The following is a 25,369-nucleotide window of genomic DNA, read 5'->3' as shown; positions in this document are numbered from 1 at the left end:
CAATGCTTTGGGGCTAGGCCGACAGGGAGGAGTCCAGCTGAGCCAAAGTCCACAGGCCCCGCCTGAAGGGGGCGCCCTTTCCAAGCTCTGCACAACTGTTCCGTGACTCAGTACAAATGAGGGCTAAGTCTTATCAAATCTTCAGATTTTCAACAGAAGGCAGAAATCTGGACTTATCCCTATAATCTCTTGATTTTATACCCTGACAACAATTTTTTAAAAACTTTTAAAACATGGCATGGACCAAACAACTCATATCCATGGGTGAGCTGGCTTTAGCCAAAGAGACCTCCACACTCTATGGTAACTTTTATTTTTACCTTCTGGATTATATTTTCTCTGAGGAGTAGAGATGCTTTATCTCCTGTAGCAGGCTTAGATGTGAGCTCTGTTATTACCGCATCTTACAGAAGAGGAAACGGAATCTCAGAAGCGGGTGCACACCCAGGGCTACAAGGTGGCTCAGAAGCAGGGCTGCTGTTTCTCTTGGCTCTCCTAAGGGGGCTGGCCCAGGACAACTTTCAGAGTGTCATTCTGAGCTGTCTCCAGCGGTGCAGAGAGAAGGGAGGGCAGGAGGAGGAGACTGGGATCTACCCCGTTGCTCCTGAGCTCTTCGAAGTCCCTGCCTGCACGTAGGACAGCAAACTGCACCCAGACCAAAGATCGTGGGGAAGGGTCTCTTTCCTCCACTCAGGCCGAGAGTTGGACTTCTTGCAGCCCAGGATGCAGGGGTGGGAGCTGTGGGCCTTGGCCACTGTGACCCTCCTCTCTGCACAGGCCTTTCCACAAACGGACATCAGTATCAGCCCAGGTGAGCACAGGGGCCAGGGCCCGGAGCAGGTGGACAGGAGGACACCCATAGGTACTTGAGGTTCTATCAGAAAGTCCGGCTGCCTGACCTGAGGAATGTTGAGGGCCGAGCTGAGCCTCCTGACAGCCCTCCAGCTCCCCTCCCTCCAGCTCATGGGCATTGTCCTCAGGCCAGACCCAAAGAGTCCTGATTTTAAATCCCGGCTCTGCATCTTAAAAGCTCAGTGGTGTAAATTTCCTAACCTTGCTGAGCCTCAGCTTACTTTGGAAAACCATGCACAATGACACCCTCCAGGGCTACTGTGCCAGAGAGGTGGTGAGGTGGGGAAAGCAAGCGCACAGTGCTGGCACCTTAGGAAGATCTGAAAATGGTGATTTGTTAGGAATTTGGCATCTGGGCTCCCCACCCCCACCTGGGCTGGGCTGTGACTGCTATTCCCAGGAGCTTTCAGGACTGCCACTGTGCCACCAGGGGTTGGGCGTGGAGGAGGACATATTCTCCCGTGTCCCTTGAGCAGCTCCCTGGAGCCTAGCCCAGCAACGCGCTCTGCAAATTTTACGGAGCACTCCTAAGAACTGGGGCCCACTAGCTTCAGGCATATGGCCCCCCGCGTCCCATTTAGAGGACATGGGGCTTCACATGGGCTTGATTTCTTCCTCTTTGCAGTGGGGGGGCAGGGATGCTGACTTGGGGACCCCCGTCAGGGTAGGAAGAGTCCTGAATTCTCCAATCTCCTCATTCCTGAGGATCTTGCCTGTCCCCTCCACCGGAGCCAAACATTGTTTAAAAAATATATAATAATAATAATATCAATAACAATAATTATGATTTATATAGCCCATATCATGTGCCAGGTACCGTTTTAAACATTTTCCATAAATGGATTTATTTAATCCTTACAATAACTCTGTGGCGGAGAGACTATTTGTATCCCCATTAAATTAAACACCCATAAGGTCACATTATTGGGCTGTTATGGGGTTGGCGTAATTTAAACAATACGATGATAGGGTTGCCAGATAAAATACTGATGCCCAGGTAAATTTGAATTTCAGATAAATAATAAATCATTTTTTCATATAAATATGTCTCAAATATTGCATGGGATCTATTTATGCTAAAAATTATTTGTCGTTTATCTGAAATTCAGATTTAACTAAGCATACTCCCTCCCCCTCAATTTGGCAACCCTAGTGGTGAGGGGTGGGGGATGGTTTCAGTTCATTTGGGCAAGCATCAGGGGCTTTGGTTCTGTCATAAACTCCGAGTGTCCGCGTTAGTCAGGTCCAGCCAGTCATCTAACCCTAAACACCTTTCACAGACCCCACCTCCAAATGCCATTACATTGCGGCAGGGGTAACAATTCCACATATGAATTAGGAGTCATGCAAACATGCAATCCAGCTCATAAGAGTGTCTTCGCATTCTTGCTCTTGTGCCTCAGTTTCCTCCATGTGCAGTGGGCAACTAGGAGAGAAGTTGGACAAAGTATCCTTGAAGGCTGCCTTGTATATTCCGAGGTCTCGCCTTTCTACCCAACACGTGTGGGAAGGGCTGGGGCTGAGTTTGAGAGTGGGAGCAGCTAGGAGTCTTCTCTCTCACTAGCTTGTGCCCATGGGATGTCTCTCTGAGCTTCAAGTGTACCCCCTGGAAAGTGGGAATAATAATGTTTCCTACCAAACATTTTGGGGACCTTCAATGAAATCATGCAAGTAAAGTACTTAACACCTGCTAAGCTCTTGAAAAATGAGTTAGTACTATGACCACTTCTGCCGCTGTGATTGGTGGTGTTGTGATAGCACTGGCCAGACAACAGTTTCCTGTTGTAACATAAAGCCTCCAAGAAAGGAACTTCAGACATCTGTCCCCATGCCTCACTCCCACCCCCTTTCGGGTAGGGGTGAGATTGCTTCTAACCCAGCAACCTTACAGATCTCAGAGCTGCAGTTGGAACAAGTGAGAAGGAAAAACCCTGGAAATCTGTTCAGCCCAAACCTTTTATATTACAACTGTGGAAACTGAGGCCTACAGAGGCCAAATGACCAAAGCAAGGTCATCATCCATCTAAGCGGTAGTTCTACTGCTCCCCAGGCTCTCAGCCCAGCAGCAGAAAGCCCAGCTGGAGCCTGAGCAGATTCTGGGGTGTCCAACCTGCAGCCCAGGATGGCTGTGAATGGGGCCCAACACAAAATCATAAATTTACTTAAAACATCATTATTAGCAATATAAGGAATGATACTGTGCCGTTTCCCCCGTATCATGTGGCTACAAAAGCAGCCCAGAGAAGGGAAAGCAGAGCTCGGGCATGACAGCTATGTGACAGCTGCTGTAGAAATCGGGTCCTTGCAGTGTCGTAAGAAAAGCATTTCCAGGGGCCACAGGGGAGAACGAGGTTTAGTGGTAAGGTTTATTAGGGTCGAAATAAATGGCTGCTCAGGCTCCTGATGTCTCATCTTCAGCCAACCCACTGTGGAAAAAGTCCAGCCTTGTCTTCATAACTCCCAGGAATAGGGCCAGTGTCCAGAAATTCTGTGCCATCAGTTCAGTCCATGTTACAGCCCAGTCCAGTTCAGCGTTTGTCCCCATCCGCTAGCTTAGTCTGTTCCTGGCTGTGCTTCAGGTGGCTGGCCCTGTGCCCAGGCCCACACTTGGAGTCCCCGAGGCCAGGCCACAGCTGCTAGGCCCATATGGCTGCTATGGAGAGAGAACACACAAATTAATGGGGCGAGTGCACTTTACAGAGAAAGAGAGGAGGGGGGCAGAGAGAGAGAGACAGAGAGAGAGAAAATGAGCCCCTTTGTTAGGCTGATTATATTATCTTAGGCGTGGGAAGGACCAGGCACCCTTTCAAACTAACCAATCAACTTCCCAATCTTTCGCGGGCTGGCTTTGGGTCCTCCTTCTCACCACTCAATTTCCTAGATCTTCCAGGATTCTGTGTCCCTTATCCAATCCAATTGATCCTTTTCCCAGGCTTGACTGACAGGCCCTTATGGTTGCCATTTTGATCCCTACAGTGCAGATGGCCAGTAGTGGAGTTTCCCCTGCTGCTTTTACTCCCCCCTCATGCCTGCTTTGGGGTCAGGTCCCAATGCAGCGGTCCCCTGGGAAGCCCATGCATGCTGCAACTTCCTAGTGAAGCAGACTGTGTCCGACTCAGCTCCCCAGTTGATTAAGCTTCCTAATGTTTGATTACCTTTGCTCCCTTCCTTTATTAATACTTAGCTACCTACGCTAACAGGACCACCAGTCTGCTCATCAGAGCCAGGGCTCGCTGGGAAGGAGGATGGGCTGGCAGTGGGACATTTGGACCAGGGAGGCAGCAGGAACCAAAGGGGATGAAAGTGAATGAGCTCTCCTAGTGGCCACCATCCTGGACACCAGGAGACACTTTTTTCTGACCCTCTGGGACATCTGGGGTCCAGTAGTGTGGGGGTGGGGAGACCCACACAAATGTGGCTCCCAGAGCCTCCCCCTCCTCCTCTCCTGGCTGGCTCCCAAGGCTGATCTGGGCAGGAGGCAGCAGGGTAGTGAGTTTGTGGGTGGCTGGATTGGGGCCAGCCCAGCAAGCAGCCAGTTTGAGTGGGAAGGTGACAATTTATTCTTTTAAAGAGAGAAAGACAGAGTGAGAGGGAGAGAGAGAGAAAAAATGAGCCTTGAACTCTACTGGTGTGTTCTTTCCTTAATAAGCTCAGTGGTTCCAAAGGCTTTGACTCCCATCCCAGCCTGGAGAACCTGGGGGCCTTTGGTGCTGTTAACTGAAGTAAAAGACCTTGTAGTTTGGCAGCCTGGTTTCCAGAGCAACAAGCTCCTTTGTACATTCCTTTTCGCTACCCCGTCTTTGTCACCTCCCGGGCCTCTTCTTTTGCCTGCCCCCACCCCTACCCCCCACCCACCTTCCCTCCACACCTTGAAATCTTATTTGCAGTTATTCTCCAAATGCGTTATTCTCTCATATACCTTTGGGCCTTTGCACATACTGCTCTGCTACCTGGAACTCTCATTCTCTGATTCTTCAAGTCCCAGTTGAGACATCCTCTCCTCCAGGAAGCCTCCCTGATCTCCAAATGGGGGTTATGTGTCACTTACAGGTGGTCCTGTGACAACACCCTGTATTTCCTCCATCTGGGAAGGGGACTCTGGTGCCCTGTTATAATCACCTGTGAGCCCCTTGAAGACAGGTGCAGGGCAGCCGCCAGTTCAATGAGGAAGAGAAAAGGGGCAAACAAATAACTAGCTTCCAAAATAACTTGGGGGTTGCTCCCTCAAGTTTTTGCTTGCATGACACACATCCACAAATTGCATATTGGCGACATCTTTACGTCTGTGCTTCTTTTTCTTAATCTCATTGTCCATAGACATGAGGTTAGAAGCCCCCTCTGTGTAGTTCGCCACACAGTATCTCCAGCATGCAGCCCACTGCCTGAGGCCACGTAAGTGCGCACATAGGACTTGGTGAATGAATAAGGGAATGAATGAAGGTCCAGCCAATCAAGACTGAGACATAAGGACTCTCTAAATGAGATCTGGAGCCAGACAGCTTGGCTTCATAACTTAGTTCTGCCACTTAGGAGCTGTGTGATCTTGGGCATGTTACCCAGCCTCTCTGTGCTTGTGGTTTCTCTGTCTGTAAACTAAGGGTGACCTACATCATAGGATGTGTGAATACTAAATGAACTGATAAGTACCAAGCATTTGACAACCCCTAGTTCAGGTGAAAGCCCAGTAGGGCTGGCCCTGGTTATTCTGTTGCTGTTACTACCTGTCAAGCTATAAAACTATAGAAATGCCTTCACAAGGAAGCAGAGATTAGCAAAGGCTACTTTGGGGTTTAGGTTGATGAAAGGTGTTCCTGGGATCCCTCTACTCCCAGTTTCTAAAATCCCAGAGGAAAAGTGGGTTTGGGGGGTGGGGTGTACCAGGCAGTGGGGAACTCATTACCATCCCAGTGCCAGTGCGAGGCTCCCTCTGGCATCCCTGGACCTCCCAATTTAAGGCCTTTGCAGGCCCAGGTGGAGCCGGGAGTAATTGAGCAGTGACCTGTCACAGCCCCATTTTCTGGTATGTTTCACCCCAGGCATCCATAACTATGATTTGCTTAGTGGAGAAAAATCAAAGGGATCAGCGGTGGGGAGGAGGGGGTGTAAATAGCAATGTGGGGCCAAACTTCAGGGAGATTGTTTTCCCCATGGGGGACTTGCTTTTAAAGTAGCGGCCAGGCTTTAGAACCCTGGAGAAGCCTTGGAGCTTTTTCTAGGAGCTAAGATCCTCCCCTTCCTTTCCAGCTCCCCTAATAATGTAAGTAATCATTCGGTCTTCCTGGACAAGCCTGGCTGGGAGAGTGAGTGAATGAATGAGTACATGAGTGTTGATTCTGCAGGTTCCACCCGTTGGTCTGGCACACTGTATGTAGACCAGTGCTCCCAGACTTTCCCACACCCGAATCCTTGGGAGTCTTATTAATATGCAGATTCTTTTTAAAATTTTTTTTTATTGTTCAAGTACAGTTTTCTGCCTTTTCCTCCCACTCCTCCCCACCACCCCAGCCATCCCCACCTCCCTCCCCCATTTCCACCCCCCACTTGTTGTTGTCCATATGTCCTTTATGATTGTTCCTGTGAACCCTTCACCCTTTTCCCCTGTTATCGCCTCCCCTCTCCCTTCTGATCACTGTCAGCCTGTTCTCAATTTCAGTGTCTTTGGCTATACTTTGTTTGCTTGTTCATTTTGTTGATTATGTTCCAGTTAAAGGTGAGATCATATGGTATTTGTTCCTCACCACCTGGCTTATTTCACTTAGCATAATGCTCTCCAGTTCCATCCATGCTGTCCCAAAGGGTAGGAGCTCCTTCTTTCTGTCTGCTGCATAGAATTGCAGATTCTGACTCTGTGGGTTTGGGGCAAGGGTGCTGAGATTTGGCATCGCTAACGAGCTCCCTAGTCATGCTGATGCTGCCCTTCCCAGCTGTTATCACACTAAATAACCTGAAAAACCAGGGTCAGCAAGCAGCCTTCAGTGCTCAGTGAGAACAGTCCAGGCACACCATCCTGGAGTCAGGACGCAGGGGTGATGCACACACCCTTCTCACCACGGTCCCCAAAAGGGGGCAATTGCCCCAAAGAAACTATGTGATTTCCTAGCACGTGTTTAGTCATTCAAAACTAGTTATTGCATACCTAGTATGTGCCAGGCATTGGGGAGAGTGATGGTTACAACAGATGTTAGCCTGAGTAGGGGAGGAACACCAGCCCTGAGCAAGAATTGACACTCACATGTGAAAGGAGCCAGGAATTGAGACTGGGGCCCTCTCATAGAGCAGAACCCACTATGTCTCATCTTATGGGAAAAGGACTCCAGAAGGAAAACAAAACAAAAACAACAACAAAAAAAAGCCCTCCTCCCATTGCCAGAGGGAGATGACAAAGGAGTCCACTTCACCCCAACCTCAGAGAGGAAAAAGCAAGACCTCCCTTCTTCAGCATTCTTTGGTGAGGTCTGTACCATCAAATCTAAGTACAATGTTCTAGCAAGGTCCCCAGGGCTTTTAAGCAGTCGTGGGTTTATAATAGTAATATGCTTAACTCTGAAATCAGAGAACTAACCCAAAGTCTGCTTTTAATCAGTTGTGAGACCTGTGGCTTAATTATTGTTAAAGAAAATACAGATTAGCTGAGAAATGTGGACATCTGCTGTGATGTTTTGTGTTGGGCACTGTGAGGTTATTTTATATTTTGGGGGTTCTGTCTTCCGTCCAAGGCAGGGTTTCTGTTGACATTTGGGGTGGAAACCTCTTTGTGGGGTAGGGGGTTGTCCCATTCCTTGTAGGATGTTTAACAGCATCCCTGGCCTCTTCCAATTGAATACCTATAGCACTCCCCCTATTTTAACAACCAAAAATGTCTCTAGGCATTGTCTAATGTCCCTGGGGGTCAAATGTGCCCCGAAACCACTGCTCCGGGGTGACCAACTGAGGAGGCCTGAGATGTGGGACTTTCAGTTTTAAAACTGGGACCGTCCCGGGGAACCTGGGTTTGACCACACTACTCCCACCTCTAATAGAAATAGTTAGGATGGGTGGGAATGGGGAAAATGGTTTAGCACCAGAAACACCATAGTCTGCCAGTTAGTCTAGCCAACTCCTGGACAAATCAATGAGAGTCCTTGGTTACAAGTCATAGGTTGGAAAGAAGATAAAAATAATTTGCTGGTTCTCATTCGTAGTAAGGGGAAAACTGCTCCAAAGTAGCCAAGTCTCTCTGTGTAGAAGACAGTGCCTGAAAGTCCCCACAAATAGCTCCGTAACACCCAGCGTCCCAAGGGGTCCTTCACCCCTCTTGGCCAACACCGTGTGCAGGCATTGAGGCAACATCCTCCTAGACCAGTGGTCGTAGCTGAGAAAGGAGGAGACCAAGCTCCGAGGGACAGGGACGGGCCGAAGATACTGAGCCCACTGCACTCCTCATGCACAGCTCTCTCCCTTTGCCACGTAGAGGGGAATTAAAGGAGCCAACTGTGAATCTGTATAGAAAATGGTGTTCATTGAAAGACAGTTGGCCAGGACTAACGAGGAGCGGTGGGAAAAACCAGGACTGACCAGCTGCCCAGGTGGGGAAAGGGCTGGTCCTGGTCAAATGGAAAAGCCCAATGGCTCTGACAGGAAGCGTGGCTTGAAGCTGCCTGCATAGTGTGGCTCTACTGATAAACGTAACTGTCCTTTTCTTCAGAAAAACGCACAAAGGCACACACACACACCTTCAACTTTGCATTTAATTTCAGGGGATTCACTGGACTCCTGAAGTACATCAACCCTGATTATGAAGCCCTGAGCTAGTCATTAGTAATCATACTATTACAGAGCAATCCATATATGCCCCTGGGCCAAATCCATTGGGTCAAACGTATTTGGCCCAATTAGTTGGCTGAGCAAACTTAAGAAGTGGGTGCTAAAAGACGATTAACCGTTCTCAGCCCTATTGACGTCTCTGTGATGAAACATCATGTGGACTTTAAGATCAAAGACTTGGGTTCCAATCCCTACTCTGCCACTTACTAGCAGGATAACCTTGGGCAAGTCAACTTGTCTAAGCCAGTTTCCCTAATATGATCATAAATGCTCAAAAAATATTGTCTTCTACCTTTGGACTCATGCTCAGCCAGTTATCATAGTGGTTTCAAAGGCAAAGTTTCCACACCCCTGAGCACCGCAAAAGGTACCCTGAAGATCAACCAGTTTGATGGTTGAGAAGGGAAGGGAGAGGCCCGCATCACACAGCACATCATCAGGTGCAGAGCTGGTGGCTGAGACACAGGCCTCCCGACCTTAGTCTAACAAACGTCACCACTGGCCTCTGCTGATCCTCACAGATTAGCCACTCAACCTAGTCCAAGGACAGTTCTCAGCATGCCTTCCTCCCCTGAGCCAGTCATCGGGAGTTATGGTTTAAAGATATGTGTATATATTACATATATATATACACCATATACATATTTAAACCGTATGTATATAAACCATATATATACCACATACATATACATATGTGTGTGTGTGTATAAAATCTCCTAAGGGGTTTCCAGGGGGACTAAAGCTTGGGAGAAATTATTGTCTCAAACGTGGGTTTTTCATTTATGCCTTTTCAGAATTAAGAACAAACCCAGTAGCTCGATGGCTATAATTTGTCCATAAACACATGGGGAAAATGTCCGCCCTCGCCAGAGAGCCCGGACTTGCAAATGGAACAAGATACCACTTTTTGCTTATACAGTTTGCAAAGATTGCCATTAAAGTGGTAGTACTCGTGCTGGAAGGGCAGGGGGAGACGGCACTCTCAGCATAAATTGCTTTCAGGAGGCAATTTAGCAAATTATATCAAACCTTAAAAAATCTCTCCTCAGAAGATCATGAGAAATGCTGAAAAGGCTTTATGCACAGGGCTGTTCATCTCAGCATAACGTGTAATTGTTTTTTTTAAAAAGGGAAACAATCTAATTACCCACAAACATGGGGATGATTAAATAAATTCTAGAGGGGCCATTCAGTGGACTATTCAAGAGCTATTTAAAACAATGTTTACTAAAACTTCCAATGGCATGGGGGAATGCTTCTACTCTAATTTTTAGAAATCAGAATGCTGACAGGTGTGAATAATACCATATAATCACAACTCTATTTTTAAAAAATTACTGCATTCAAGCATGACATGAAGAAAACTATACCAAAGTAGTGACATTTTCCAAGTGTTCTATAATGAGCGCATATTACTTTATTTTGTAAATTGTTGATATGCATATGTTTTTTGGACCTCAGGGGTAGAATTGCATTAATCATAATGGAACATGTTTTGCTTTCACTCTTGAAAATATGTCATAAGCTGTAGAAACTGTGTGTGCACTGCCAGCCTCCCTCCCAGTCTGTTTCCTCTCTGCCCCCAGCTGTGCCAGAGCTGCCCCAGGCTTCCCAGTGCCCACTGTTCTGGGTGGAGTTCAAAGGCCACTGCTATCGATTTTTCCCTCTCAGTAAGACCTGGGCCGAGGCTGACTTCTACTGTTCTGCGTTCTCCATTGGCTGGAATTCCGCCAAACTGGCCTCCATCCACAGGTGAGTGGGCTCCTCCACCCTCCATAGCCCAACCTAGCAGCCCCTTTGGAAAGGGGAGTAGAGAATGGCGTTTCTCTTTAATAATCGAAACTAACTTTTATCCAGCCCAATTTCTCATTGAAACTGTCCTGGGCAATAGAAGGCAAAGCATGTAGTAAGAGGAACAAAAAGTGTGCTGTAAGATACACCTTTGTAAGTGTTGATTTGTGCGGTGCCCCGCTCTTTATCACAGGGGGTTGGCCCCATATTGCAACTCACATGATATACATACAAAGAATATAATATAAGGAATAATAGCTGATGTTTATTCGCTAAGTGTTTAGATACCTCATCATATTAAACCTCCCTCGAACCAAATTAGGTAGGTATCTCCATTTTGAAGATATGGAATCTGAGGCTCCAAAAAGGCAAGTAACTTGCTCAAAGTTACACAGCTGTAAAGTGATGAGGCTCGGCTGTGAACCCGAGCAGTCGAATTCCACAGCCAACCCACCAGGGCATCCTTCGGGGGCCTCTGTCTCCTAAGCCCCAGCCACACGGACCATCTCAGAGTTCTCTAGTCTGGTCCAGCCCTTTAATACCTCTATACCTTTGCACCTTGTGTTCCCTCTGCTGGGAATTCCCATCCATATCTTCTCCAGGTATTGTAGATACCTCCTCAACCTTCAAGACACAGCACTGACAACATCTCTTCCCCAGAATCTCCCCTGTGTCCATGGCGGCCTAATTGCTCTCATTACCCTCCTCTCCCAGAGCACTTTCTTCATCACAGTTTAATGACCTGTTTCACCTCTGACCTTGCTAATCTGTGGGTTCCTCGAAGCCAGGTGTGATATGTCCCATTGGTACACACACTACAAACTCACAATCTTGCCTCTGTTTTTCAAGAATCTCAGACTGAAGTTAGAAAGACAGTTGATTCTCGATGCTTTAGCTGAGCTTTGTGAAGAACAGGATGGGCCCACTCTCCTAGTTTCCAAAGGAGTCTTCCCATCTATTCATCCAACAGATACATTGAGCACCCACTGTATTCTCAGTGGTGCTGCAGAACATAGTGAGGATACAGGGTCAGACTCGGAAAAGAGGAACCACTACAGATACTTGAAACAGAGAGAACTGAATACATACATAAGTGATGGAATCCGAGAGCTCGAAGAGATGAGAGTGAGGCAATCTAGAGATTTGCAACAACAGGAAAGCCAATTCCGCCTTTGCCGGAGGGCGGGCCAGTCCAGTGGAAGCTGCAGCCACTGAGGTGAGGCAGCACCGGCCAGTGACTCCCTAGGCAGAGAGGGAAACACCCTGACTTCTCTCTCTCTCTCTCTCCCTCCCCTCCTCCGTCAGTGCCCCCCTTACTGGGAGGGCGGCTGACACGACAGGGAAAGGCGGCCTTCAAGGGTCAGATCCCCTGCAATAGAGAGTGCAGACCAGGACTGGCATGTATGGAGGTGGATAAAATAAGTTCTCAAAAATTCCCAGCCTATGGAGGAAAGTGAGATATTATGTAATAAAGAGTAAATTTAAAAGTAACTCCAATTGAAGATTTTCCTTTAGCCAGTCCTAGGGAAGGACAGTTCGGCCTGCCTCGTGGCGTGGGAACTAACCCTTGGTTAACTGAACATCAGCAAGATTTTAGGCAAATTCAGGGGTTTTCCAGCAATATCTGGCCAACTCCTGTTCTTTCTGCCTCAGCTTACCTTCTCTCCTTCCAAACTCCTAATCCCGCTCTCTTCCTCTCTTATACTAATATTCTCCCCCTTTCCTCTCTTTTACAGGTTGTTTTCCATTTGGCATGGAATACTTTCCAGAAAACATGAACAAGAGTTGAATTTGAACAATACTTTGCGATCAGTAAGGTTTCGTTCCCATAAAATTGGACACTATTATAAAAGTCCCAATTATATCTTGTCTTTGAGACACAATTCAATTCTATATTTCTGGTGTTTTCTTCATGCTTTCTCATTTTGTCCTTTCTTTCATAATTAAACATGCAATCAGCTTATGTCCATGGAGCATCTGATTGAAGTTCAAAGTTCTTATACTTGCAGCTTACCTAATAATTTTCATCTTTGTTTCAAGCGACAATTGAATTAAATTAACTTCATTTGATCTCTGCTCCCTATTACTTGCAATAACACCTTTATCTTTTCTAGTTATTTTGACCAGATATGAGGAAAATGCAATAAAATATTGAAATTGTTTCCCAAGCAGGAGCTGTTGAACAAAGATGGTGATAGTGCCAACCCGACCGGGTGGCCACCCCACAGGTGACTGCCCACATGCATGTTCAGCGGTTGCTATAGGAGACCCTGACTTGTGTGTGAGAGGGACATTTGAGGATGCCAGTGCTCGCCCTGCTGGGTAGGACCAAGGTCAAACACCTGTTGGACTGAAGAACAATTTGTCCTCAGAAATCATACCACTTCTTCTTCTTCTTCTTTTTTTTTTTTTTTTGTCTCTAACCCATCTTATTTGCTAGTGTCTTTGAAGTAGATTTAAATCTTTAGGGTGAATAATATTGCTGAGTCCTGCTCTGAGCTGGCGTGGATCAAATCCAGAGGTGTCCATGGAATGACAGCTACATGTGGTGACCTAGTTTAAAAAGAAAAGGAGAATAGAGCAGGATTGCCTCATATCCTCTCTTTACTTTGGTCCAGGAAGGTTAACAAGGATTGCTTTCAGATTTCTGTGAACGGAGGCAACAAGTAACACGTTGCTGCATTTCTTACCTTCTCAGCTGGGAGGAGAACGTCTTTGTGTATGACCTTGTGAACAGCTGTGTTCCTGGGATCCCAAATGACATCTGGACAGGGCTTCATGACCATAGACAGGTGAGGAAGCGATGGCCATCAGGCCCTCTTGGAAGCCCCGGCCAAGATTCCATTTTCATTTAACCAGCCTTTCACGGGGAACTTATGCACCCAGTTGCTGCTCCATGCTCAGCAGACAGAGAGAACTCAGACACCAAGATGCCCAGTTAGAATTCAATAAACATTGTGACAGAGGATATGATGGGAACATATAATATGGTCAGGGAAGGCCTCTGTTTGTCTAGGGTCCTCCAAAACACAGACACAAAAACATGATTAGATTTCCAAGAGATTTTTGAGGGGAAACCTTTATGAAGAAAAAAAGGGGAGGGGCATAAGGAGGCAGGGAATGTCTTCAGACAGTGATGTGGGTCTGAGACCTGTGAAAGGAGAGGGTACAGAAGGACTGGGCAGGAACAGCCTCAGGGCATAGCACAGTTGTGAGAAGGTCTTGGCTAGGCCCAGGGCGAATTCTCAGGCAAAGGATGCCCATGAGAGGAATGAGCCAGTGCTCGTACCTCTGACATGCGGAGTAACTGTCAAGCGACTGGGCACAGCCTGCAGGAAGCATGGTCTCTCTGGGAAGGCAGTGGTGGATCCAAAGAGGCCAGGGAGCTGAGGCTGTCAGTCAGCTCTGCTCCCTGCTGCTGATCCTCCTGAAGGAGCTGAAAGCTGTGCACATCCATGGTTCCACAGCCTCCCTGGGGAAAAGACATTTAGGCTAATGTCTAATACACAAGTAGGAGTCAGCCAGAGGAAGACCATTCTGGGTAGAAGGAACAGCATGGACAAAGGTCCTGAGCTGGGAGGGATCATGGCACTTGCCAGGACATTGAAGACCAGTGTGTCTGGGATGCACGGTGGGGCAGGGGTGGGTGGGAAAATGGTGGGGAATAAAGCTGAAGAGGATGGCTGGGGCCAGGTCTCATGCCTGGCAATATCACAGCAGACTCCACCCAGAGGTTTTGTCCCCAGCCTTTCCCTGGGCAAGCTGCGTACTCTCTACTTTGCATGTGTGTCTCTAGCCCTGCCTCAGAGCGCTGAAGCAACAGGGTTCCAGTTTCTGCTCCTGGTCTGCCACTTACTGGCTGGCAGGGGACTTTTGGGCATTTTTTTTTTTACCTCTCTGAGCTTCAGTTTCCTCAGCTGTAGAATGGGGGTGATAACGATAGCGCCTTATTGTAAAAAGTAAATGAGCTACTGTATGTGAAGGGCTGAGCCCGGCATACTGTAAGAGCTCCTTAAAGCTTACAAAGTAGCAGAAGTAACAGTAGTGGCCAGATTCAGTAGAGATATGTTTTTATAATCAATAGAACTTGTGTGGTAAGAACCCATATAAAAGTTGTAATAAAAACCCAAAATTTCCATTGATAATAGTAACTTTAAAGTTGGATTATGAATACACTTTTTTTGAGTTTAAGGAACTTGAATGACAAGACTTAGTAGTAGTAATAATAATAATAAATAAATAAATACATACATACATAACCCTGGCTGGTGTGACTCAGTGGATTCAGTGCCGGCTTGCGAACTGAAAGGTTGCCAGTTCGATTCCTAGTCAGGGCACATGCCTGGGTTGCAGGCCTGGTCCCCAGTAGGGGGCATGTGAAAGGCAACCACACATTGATGTTTCTCTTTCTCTCTTTCTCCTTCCCTTCCCCTCTCTCTAAAAATAAATAAATAAAATCTTTATAATAATAATAATAATAAATACAGCAAAAGGGCTTGTTTTTAAATTTTTTAAAAAAATTTATTGGTTTGAGAGGGAGAGAGAAATTTCAATTTGTTGTTCCATTTATTTATGCCTTTATTTGTTGATTCTTGTATGTGCCCTGACTGGGGATCGAACCAGCAACCCTGGCGTATCTGGATAGCACTCTAAGCAACTGAGCTATTTGGCTAGGACAGGGCTTGTTTGGGAGGGGGGTTGTTTTTTCTTTTTCAGTGCTAGACACCATGTACCCAGGCAGGCACTAGCTAAGTCCTTTACATGCTTTAATCTTTCACGCTTCACAATAACTCTCTGAGTGAGATATTAACTCCATTTTCTCAGTGTGGAAACTGAGGCTCAGAGAGGTTAAGCATCATGTCTAGATTGCAGAGCCAGGAAATGGGTGGAGCTAAAATCTCAAGCTTTAGTCTCTCTCTGAAGCAGCAAGCCAATTCCCATTGAGTGATGTGTCCTCCATAATCATCAGTGCTTCGGGAGACTTTTCTAAACACTTGAATAAATGAAGAAATGACCTTTGTTCCAGGACATTGCAAAAATGTAGCTCTTTCCACAATTTGCACATTTATTGCAACACCAATCAAATTCCCAACACGACTTTCTGTGCAATCGGACAGAGGAATTTTACATCAGGCAAGAAAAATACGCATTTATTTGGACAAAAAGCGAAGGGATGAAGGGTGACTTCCACCCACTCATAAATTTATTTTAAAGTGTAGTAATTAAAAGAGAAATAGAGGAAGGAAGGAAGGAAGGAAGGAAGGAAGGAAGGAAGGAAGGAAGGAAGGAAGGAAGGGAGGGAGGGAGGGAGGGAGATCTAGTAGTTAGGGTCTTGGGGACTGGAGTCAGATAGACCTGGGCTCAAATCCCGGCAAGAACGCTTTATTAACTGTGTGAATTTGGGTAGACCAGTCTGAGCCCCATTTTCCCATCTGTAAAATGGAGGCGATAATGCCTGCTTTGCAGGGTGGTGGGGGCAAAATGAGTAAAACACCTGGCATGCTATATAATATGCCCTCACAAATGGCAGCTAGTAATGGTGGCAATACTAGCAGCCTATCAGGTTGAACGCGAGGACTTCTGCAGTTAGATGTGCAGTTTAGAATGTTGTCCCTGAATGGGAACTCGCTGAAATGCTCGATCTTTCTCTCCTTGGCTTGCTCCGTGCCTCTGGATGGACCCCCCAGAAAGGGCAGTTTGAATGGACCGATGGCTCATCCTATGACTACAGCTACTGGGCTGGGAGCCAGCCGGATGGCGGCGTCCATGCTGACCCAGGAGAGGAGGGCTGCGTGCAGATGTGGTACCGGCCCACCAGCGGTGGGTGCCCTTGTGACCAGGGCTCTTGCAGCGGTGCTGAGGAGGCGCCAAGGATGGCCAGGAGTCTGGCAAGTTGGGTCTCTGGGACATAAGGGGCGTGGCCCTCCTTCATAGTGGACACATTTTAAACAGTATTTAATGGTGTGTTATTGACATGCAGCCTATGATCTGGATGAAAAGACGTTAGAGGCGGAGGCATGACAGAAGGGTAGTGCTTCTGTGTCAGCTGACCAGCACACCACAGTATGAGCCCCTCCCCAGACTGGCGCTCCTGCTCCTGACCATTAGAACAAAGGTGGGCCTGGGGGGGGGGGGCACTGAGGGGTCGGCAGTGAGAAGAGTACACCCCTGAGTTGAAACCCTAGCCTCGTTGCTTTCTAGCTCTGTGGCCTTACAGGGAATTATTCGTTTTATCTGAGATTCCGTCTCTTCTTTGGTAAAATGGGTTTAATAATTGTGTCTGCCCTCAGGGCTGTTCCGAGCATTAAAGGAGGTACAGCTGATGTAGCACAGTGGCGAGAGTGTGGACTCGGGTCGGATGCCCTGGTCTGAACTCCAGCTCCACCCCTTAACTAATTGTGCAGCCCAAGATACATGCCCTAACCTCTTGGCGCCTTAGAATCTTCACCTGCAAAATGGGGTTAATGATACTTAACTCACAGGGTTGGTGTGAGGAAAAAACAAGAAAATGTACACAAAGAGGCTGCAATGGTTAGCATGCAGTATGAGCAATCACCAAACACCATCATCTTTAAAAATACCATCAATCCTCACATCAATCTTGAGAAGTAATAATGCTTAATACTTCCTTTCTGTGGACGAGGAAACCAAGGCTCAGAGAAATTAAGTGATTTGTTCAAGGTCACAGAGCAAGCAAGCAGCAGAGCTGGGTTCCAGACCTAGATCTACAGAACTCCAGATCCAAGCACTCAACTGCAGTCCCTCCTTGGTCCTTTTTCCTTTCCTGATTAGTAAGGGAGCTATAGAACAGAGACTACCTGTCCTGGGAGCCATCCTGGAGCCTGGTAGCCAGAGTGGGCCAAGCCTCTGGGTGAAGTTCGTCCTGCCCTTCCTTGTGGGTGAGTGATTACTAGCCCTATGAGAGAGTAAGGCTGGACAGACAGCAGCCTCATCAAGCATCAATAAGAAAGGGATGCCAGTGCAGGCATGAGGCCTACTGGAGAGGGCTTTTACTCCAGTGAGGTGGTAGGGTACTTTTAATGTGGTGGATGGGCCTTCACCCAGGTTCTCTGCTTCTTCTCACACAGCTCTGAGGTCATGGAATGATAACACCTGCGGCCGAAAGTTCCTCTTCGTCTGCAAGATTGCATCTCTGACCATTCACTAACCCAGTCTTGTCTCTCGGAGTGAGCCAAACTCTAGCCTCACCTTGTAGCTGTGCCTAGTGTAGAACTGACACTCAATAAATGTAAAACACAAAGGAGATAAATCTCCTAGACAGAGATATTAAACAAGTAAATCTCAACAGAGAGTGGCTACTTGGTCCCAAGTGACAGGAAACCCAATTCAAACTGGCTTAATAAATTTAAAAGATTGGTGGATTTATTGATCGAAGGAACAAAAGACCAGGGCCTGACCTAGACTCAGAGGTGACGCTCACTGGCCTGGCTTGGGGCACGTGCGCATTCCGGAAGCGCTCACTTTGGCCTGTGCTGCTCGGGCAGGTGTCGATGCACACCACTGAGGCAGAGAAGGGGGGCCGGTCATGTTATCAGCCACATGGGTCCAAAGGGGGGGAGGGTGGTTCCCCATGGGAAAGTGAAATAGTGCCAAACTCATACATTGCTGGTGGGAATTGGTGGAAAATGGTGAAGCCATTCTGGAAAACAGTTTAGCACTTTCTCAAAAGTTAATATAGAATTACCAGATGACCCAGCATTTCCAGGTCTGGTATGTATCAGAGAATTGAAAACAGGGAGTATTCAAACATGAATGGTCATAGCTGTGTTATTCATAATCTCCCCAAAAGTGGAAACTTCTTTGTGGGTACCACCCAGATGGCCCCACTTCATTGTCAAGGTCCCAACCAGTACCCTGACTGTAGCATGACAAACTGCCATGGCTGGGGGCTTAAGTGCCTTTGAAGTCTGGTCCCGCTGAGTCCTGGGCTTGGTCTGCCCTCCTGCCACAGGAGATGAGAACTTCTCCGTCTGTGGCCAAAGAGGCTCTTGGCTTTCACTCCTGGAGCAAGTGTCTGCTACTTGTCCTCAGCTGTTTCTTGTGTGTCTGTAGTAGCAATAGCCATCCAATCTAGTCATGCTCATCAACTACCTGATACATCACTCCTCCTAGTGCATTTCCTGCCCAGGGCACCTTCCCAGTTTACTCCATGCAAGTCCGGACAATCGGACACCACCTTGTGCCAGGGGCTGCCAGTGTTCCACATGTCATCACTGATCTCCAGCCTGGAGGAAAGGGGTTGCCCCGAGGCCCCCATCTGGTTGCCTGCTTCCTCAGACGCTCCTGGTATCAGTGATTCCAGATCGGGTTCTCTGGAAGCAGTTGCTGAGACAGAGTTTGGAGTAGCTGTTTATTAGGGATCAACACTTGTGAAGAGAAGGCAGAGGAAGAAGCGGAACTGAGTCATGGCCTGACAAATTATCAGCCAACCTGCTAGGGAGATCGGAGGCAAATATTGGCCAACCGAGTGCACCACATAGGGCTGAAATGGCCAGGCCTTTAGGCCCGGACTCTACTCAGTCACTGATGTGGGCTTCCCTGGAAAGGATGTGGCTTCAATTAAGGCAACTCTCTGTAGCCGAGGAGCTGAGGCTGACCCTGAAGGAGATGGCAGCTGGAGGTCGCACTGTTCCCTTCCTTGAAGGGGCGCCTGGGTGGTTCATCTACATATTATCACATCTGAAATAAAAAAGACATGGGTTCAAATCCCACCACTGCCACTTACTGTGTGACCTCATGGAAGTGGTTTAACCTCTCTGAATTTCAGTTTCATCCTTTGTAAAATGACAACAGTCTCTTCCAGCTCTTACTGTGACTTATCAGGTAGGTTTGGGAAATAAAAAGTCTACATAGGTGACTTCTCCAGAAAACTAAAACTTATTCCTCAAGCATCACAACTATCTCTATTTTACCACTTTGGATGGAAATCTTTCTAAACTGTCTTACACATTTCCCTGCTTTCTTAAACAGAAGCTACCAAGAGGATTTGTCTTTATTTGATGACTCAGTGGGCTGCATCTACTTCAGGTATTTTTGTCTCCTGTCATCAGATCTGGGTGTCATTGTGCCTGTCTCTGACAGCTCACAGAATCCCGCATCTTTTCTAGGCTGTTGCTGCTGAGATGCTGGGAGAGGGAATAACGAGGGGGAGAGAGGGAGAGAGAGAGATCAATGGTCAATGATAGATGGAGAGATGGGTAAATGGATGGATGGACACATGGATTCATAGATGCATGGATGGATGGATGGATGGATGGATGGATGGGTGGATAGGTGGATGGATAGATCGCCTAACAAGAAAGCAGTGAGGATTGAACCCTAAGTTTCAACTCGATAAATGTAAAATGGGGGGAGAGGGTTGAAAACACAGAAGGCTGACCACAGCCTCAGGGCAGTCTTCTCAGGGAAGGGCAGGGCTGCGTCTCTCCCCCATGAAGGGTCCTCAGAGGGAGTTCGTTTCTCCTGTGATCAGTTTGTAAGTAGGAAGCTCTCGGTGGAGCTGTAAAAAAGACTCAGGAGACGTGTCAACTGTCAAAATAAACAGATGGGGCACAGTTAAGTGGTTTTCCCAACTCGAAGAATAATAATGTTTTAAAGAAACAGAGAATTCAGACCTCTTATTCTGAAGCAAATTTCAGAGCCACCAGGCCCTGAAACATCTGTCTTTTTAAAGAGGGTCCGACCAGCTGGGGTGCTCTTTGGGGGAAGCCCTATATTCTCTCTCCTGATGCTCACAAATACGTTAACATGCCAGCATGTTCACAGAAGATTCCGGGGCTTTCTTTTCCAGACCAGCGTGAGCCATACAGCACCTCATCCCAACATCTACCCAGTGTCAGGGACTTTAGCCATGGAAGCTCATTCTTTCTTCCAACAGCCCCATGATGGGAGATCTGCCCACCTTGTGACAGGAATGTGAACATCGTCTGTCATCTGTGACGTGGCGGACGGGGGTAAGCGAGGCTGAGAACCATCGCCCTGAAGTAACTGACGAGTAGATAAACTATGGCACACTGTTCAGTGGAATCCACCAGGTCTTTACTTACAATTCAGAACATGTCTAGGCCACATTGTGGATGGATAAAAGCCAGTGTCAGGAAAATGCGTAAAATACAGTATCACTTACATATCCAAATCTCCTCCACAGAATTTTACTCTGTATTTCCATAGATACATATGTCTGTAAATATGGAATAAAATATCTGGAAGGATTCACACAAAAGTGTAAAATTAAGGACCTCAGATGTGGGAGTAGTGGTCTCAAGGGAGCCCCTTAGCTTACTCCGTCATGTTTTACAACGATCATATATTCATGTATCATTGTGCAGTTAAAAACGTATCACTACTTTCAAAGTAAGTGTCAGTCCATCTGTCTCATAATGCCCAGGGCTAGCTTTGACTTGGCCAAGGACCCAGGACCATCGGTCCCAGGACCAATCACTAGGACCAACACTGACATGTTTAACATATTTATTACCAAAATGCTTTCAAGAAGGTAGTACCAGCTTCCACTCTCATCTATGCCAAGATAACAAGAATAGTAACATTCTTTGCTGGTGCTGGTTTTAATTAATATTACTTTTATGGCCATTGAGGATGAGCATTTTTCATCGTGTTCTTGGTCATCTTGAATTGGAGGAAAGGGTGCCAGTTTTTCCAGTCCCCATCAGCTGGGAAATGCCCACCTCCTAGAGCCCAGCGACTACTTAATTAGCACCTGCCCCTTACAGAAACCAGGCTCCCAGCGAACTCCCCCGCTGCAGGAACCTATACTTTTCCCCACACCCTCTGGAGTCATTGCTATTTGCCTCACAACAGAGAGACTCCAACAGTAACACGGGCTGTCAAAGCCAAGTCTTCCAGGGAGCGCTGGTCTGGGTTAATGATACCATGAATCCGCAGGGGCGAGGCCCCAGCTGCGAGGCAAGCACAGGTGCAGGGGAGGGGTGGGGAGAAGCCCTGCAGGAGCTTTCAGAGTCTCCACAGGCCCTGCTCTCCTCTATGTGGGCCCTGGCAGCTTGACATTCACCGGTACCTCCTTGCCAAGCCCCATAATGCATTTGCACCACCAGTGTCATTAGCTCATTACCTTTCATCCATGCAAGCCAACCAGCCCATTGCCAGCCCCAGCCATTGGCTGTACGGAGAAGAGCATTGTTGCAAAAAGGGCCACATGGTAATAATAGAGTGGCAGGGGTGAAATTGTAGGCATCAGAATTTCAGCGAGGGACAGACCTGTCTCTATTAGGACAACATCTTGGTAAAACACTTGGGGGGGAAGGGAGCCAAAGTAACAAAAGAGATGGCCAAGCTACTCCAGATTCAAAGCGATTTGGAAATATATGGTGATATGTGTCAAAGATTTATTTAATTCATCATTGAAGGAACAAGCAGGATGGGAAAACTGCTTCAAAGGTCAGGAGAAACTAATACACACACACCACCATGTATATGCCCACGAACATTTAGTGGGCACAAAGAATGCCAGAGTAAATGTTCAAGTTGAATATAAAACTAGTTAATGACCGACAGGGCGATAAAACCTATAGGCCAGGGACTGGCAAATTGTGACCTGCGAATTGCATCAGACCTCCCAACTGTTCCGTGTGCCCATGAGCTAAGCATGTTTTCTACCTTTTTAAACAGTTGGAAAAGAAGCCAATATTTCCTAACATGTGAAAATGACGTGAAATTCAAATTTCAATGTCCATAAGTGAATTTTTTTTAATCCTCAACTTAGAACATGCTTAGAGAGGGGAAAGGAGAGAGAGAAACATCAATATGAGAGAGAAACATCGAACAATTGCCTCTTGTATGCGCCCCGACCGGGGACTGAACCCGCAACCTTTAGGTTTACAGGACGAAGCTCCAACCGACCCACGCCGGCCAGCGCCATAAATGAAATTCTACTGGAGCACAGCCATGCGCCCTTGGGGCAGTCTGTGGCTGCTTCCGCAATACGATGGCAGAATCAGATAGTTGCAACAAAGACTGTATGGCCCACGAGGCCTAAAATGTTTGTCATTTGGCCCTTCGCAGAGACAGTGTGCTCACCGCTGCTGTAGGTAACAACATCCCAGTAATCTGGGAGATTATATCCTCTACTGGACAAAAACCAACTCAACTTAATTTTCTACAAGTTAACGTCTAACTTTACAGAATCTGGGCCTAATCAATAACCAAGTCAAACTCGCATCCCCTAGAAAACCGGATAACCTTGAAGCAGGCAGTGCTCCATGTGATTTTGAAAGGTTGTACAGCTATCTTTTTTCTTTACTTCAAACTTTCAGATGATTGCTCTTAACACTTAGCAAAGGAGTGATTAAGTAATGCAGACTCGGGGATCTATTATGATCTACAGTTCAAGGTCTAGAAGGCCACGTTTACCTCCACAGGAATAGGTAAAAAGCCAGAACAGGTCTATGAATTGGGCCAGTGCTTCTCAAATTCTAAGGTGCATATTAATCAGCAGGAGACTTTTTTTCTTTTATCCTCGCCCATAGACATTTCTTCATTGCTTTTAGAGAGAAAGAGAGAGAGAGAGAGAAACATGGATTGCTTGCCTCTATACACACCCTGACTGGGGATCAAACCCACAACCTTTCGGTTTATGGGATGACTCTCCAAACAACTGAGGCACCCGGTCAGGGAGGCAGCAGATCTTGTTACAATGCACATCCCACTCAGCAGGTCTGGAGCAGGGCCTGAGGGTCTAACAAGCTCCCAGGAGATGCAGATGCTGCTGGTCCAGGGACCATACTTTGGGCAGCAAGTAGTCACATATGTTTAAACAGTTTATTGAATTCTTCCTACATATCATGTACCATGCTCAGCCATCCGAATGTGACAGTGAAGCCAATGCTCGAATGCAGAGCTCTGAGACTTTGAACTCCAAGCTCAGAGCGAAGGAAGTAGAAACAGTCGTGCTCAGGCCACAGGGGTGGAAATGACCGTCGCTGGGGCTGGGGCTGTCTCGCCTTTGTGCTAACCAACACAACGCGATGTCTTCCTCTTTCTCCTGTGTTCAGAGAACTGCTGGTCTCTGGAAAATACCCTCCAGAGCGGTTGAGTATCTGCTTTGTTTTGGTAGCAGACCCCTGAAGGACGGGGAAGTGCTTTTTAACTGCAATGTCATTACAGCAGTGTGGCATTTGCTGTGTTAGTATCTGCCCACGCGTCATCTCCATCTGAGGACCTTCGTTCATCAAATTCCCAGACTTTGACTCAGCTCCATTATCTTTGTTACAGAGTCTCAAGTGGTCGCTTCATGCATGAAAACAGTCTCCTGAATACAGAACAGGTGCACGTTTCTGGAATTTTAATCTGTCATCCTGGGGAGGACGGAAGGAAGGAGCAGGTGCCCATGCTCAGGTTATGGGCTTGCTGCCTTCGCCAAGCAGTCCCTTTGTCCTCCCATGGAGCAGTGACGGGACGCTGTGGTTGATCACCCAGGCGTCACTGTAATTTCCGCTGCGGCGTGCCATCGCACTGTTTCTGGCAGTCCAGAGGACAGGTGGCATGTGTTTGGGAGACAGCAGAGCCCTTTCAGAGGTGCCATGGAAGAAACACCAGCCTGGATGTTGAGATATCTGGTGTCTAAGTCCTGAGCCTGCCTTGAATTTTTCGTGTGATTCTTTTCTGTTTGGAACTGACAACACAAACTAGCTTCAGCAAAAAAGCAAGGAACTTAATCCTCCCATGTAAGTGACAAAGTCCAAAACCAAGGTCGGGCTGGATCCAGGGACTGTGTTCACCACGCTTCTAGCTCCTGTCGGCTTGATGCCTTACCATCTGCCCTGCCTGCTTTGGACACACCTGATCTATACAGCCTGAAAATGTACCTGAGTACTGATCACCTTCCTTGGCCCCTGCCTCCTCTGTCACCCTCCCTCCTTGGGAGGAGTCCTCCTCCCGGGAGGTGCTTTGCCAAATACAAACCAACCGATCCTCAGCCCACACCCCTAACCACCTCCCTTATTGGGCTTTCGCACAGGGGCCACTTCACAATTGCCCCAGGGCCAGCCCCTGTTCCCAAGAGTTCACTGCAATTACTCAGACCAGCCAATGGTAGGCCTGTATGCCCCGCCTCACCCTTCCTTCCTGCAGAAGCCACAATGAAGCCTCTTAACCGCAGATCCCCTTCCTCTGTCCTGTGACTGTCGCTGGTGCTTCCCCGGGTGTCCCACCTGGCATGTGACATGTACTTCCAGCTCTTGGGATCTGTGAGTATAACGTACCATCTGTTCAATGGCAGTCAACCCCTATCTGTTGGCCTTGCCATACCTAACTAATAATAAAGTCCGTTTAAAAAGGGACTCGGTGCCATCAGGAAGCAGTCTCTCTGAGCCCTGCTTTCCGTGGTGCTGGCTTCACTCCCAGACCAGGCTGCCCCCTGGGGTGGCAGAGGTCTGCTGACATCCCCCTGAACACAGAGTCTAGTATCCTCCATGGAAGGAGGAACTCTCTTCCTAACAACAGTAGGACACTCGATTTCTATTGGCCTGGCTTGAGTGACATGCCCATCCCCAAACCAGTCACTGTGGTCGGAAAGGCAGGGTACTCTGACTAGATGATATATAGGGGACCTCCGACCCTTGGAGGCCGGGAGTGGGAGCTGTTCCACCCCAAGCCATATGGACTGAGAGTTTGTGATCCCTAGAAGCAGACCCTGAAAGTGAGGATTTGGTGCAAGTAGGTTACTTGGGAGGTGATCCCAGGAGCACTAGCGGGAGATGGAGAAGTAAGGCAGGGAAGGGACTGGAGCGACTACCAGGTGCATCCCTGACAGAGTTGCTGCTTGGTCTATTGGGACCCAATCCCAATAGTCTTCGGGAGACTGTACAGAACTCGTCTAAGAGGTAAGGGACTTGGGGCACCTGTCACTGGTTGAGGCTGCCTCAAG

At 47.6% G+C, this 25,369-nt stretch overlaps 1 protein-coding gene across 1 annotated transcript; it reads left to right on the top strand.

The window, feature by feature from the left end:
- Window positions 1-656: 656 nt before the first annotated feature.
- Window positions 657-17,816, top strand: CLEC19A (C-type lectin domain containing 19A). The gene is made up of 5 exons (XM_024571430.3): window positions 657-811; window positions 10,242-10,407; window positions 13,145-13,238; window positions 16,134-16,266; window positions 17,535-17,816. Exons 1-5 carry the CDS (start codon window positions 724-726, stop codon window positions 17,612-17,614), a joined length of 561 nt encoding a protein of 186 aa, XP_024427198.2. The 5' UTR covers window positions 657-723; the 3' UTR covers window positions 17,615-17,816.
- Window positions 17,817-25,369: the final 7,553 nt, after the last annotated feature.

The sequence above is a fragment of the Desmodus rotundus genome, chromosome 1 (genome assembly GCF_022682495.2).
Source record: "Desmodus rotundus isolate HL8 chromosome 1, HLdesRot8A.1, whole genome shotgun sequence".
NCBI classification, from domain to species: domain Eukaryota; kingdom Metazoa; phylum Chordata; class Mammalia; order Chiroptera; family Phyllostomidae; genus Desmodus; species Desmodus rotundus.
Note: the sequence above shows the minus strand (reverse complement) of the source record. Positions and strands in the feature narration are given on the sequence as shown.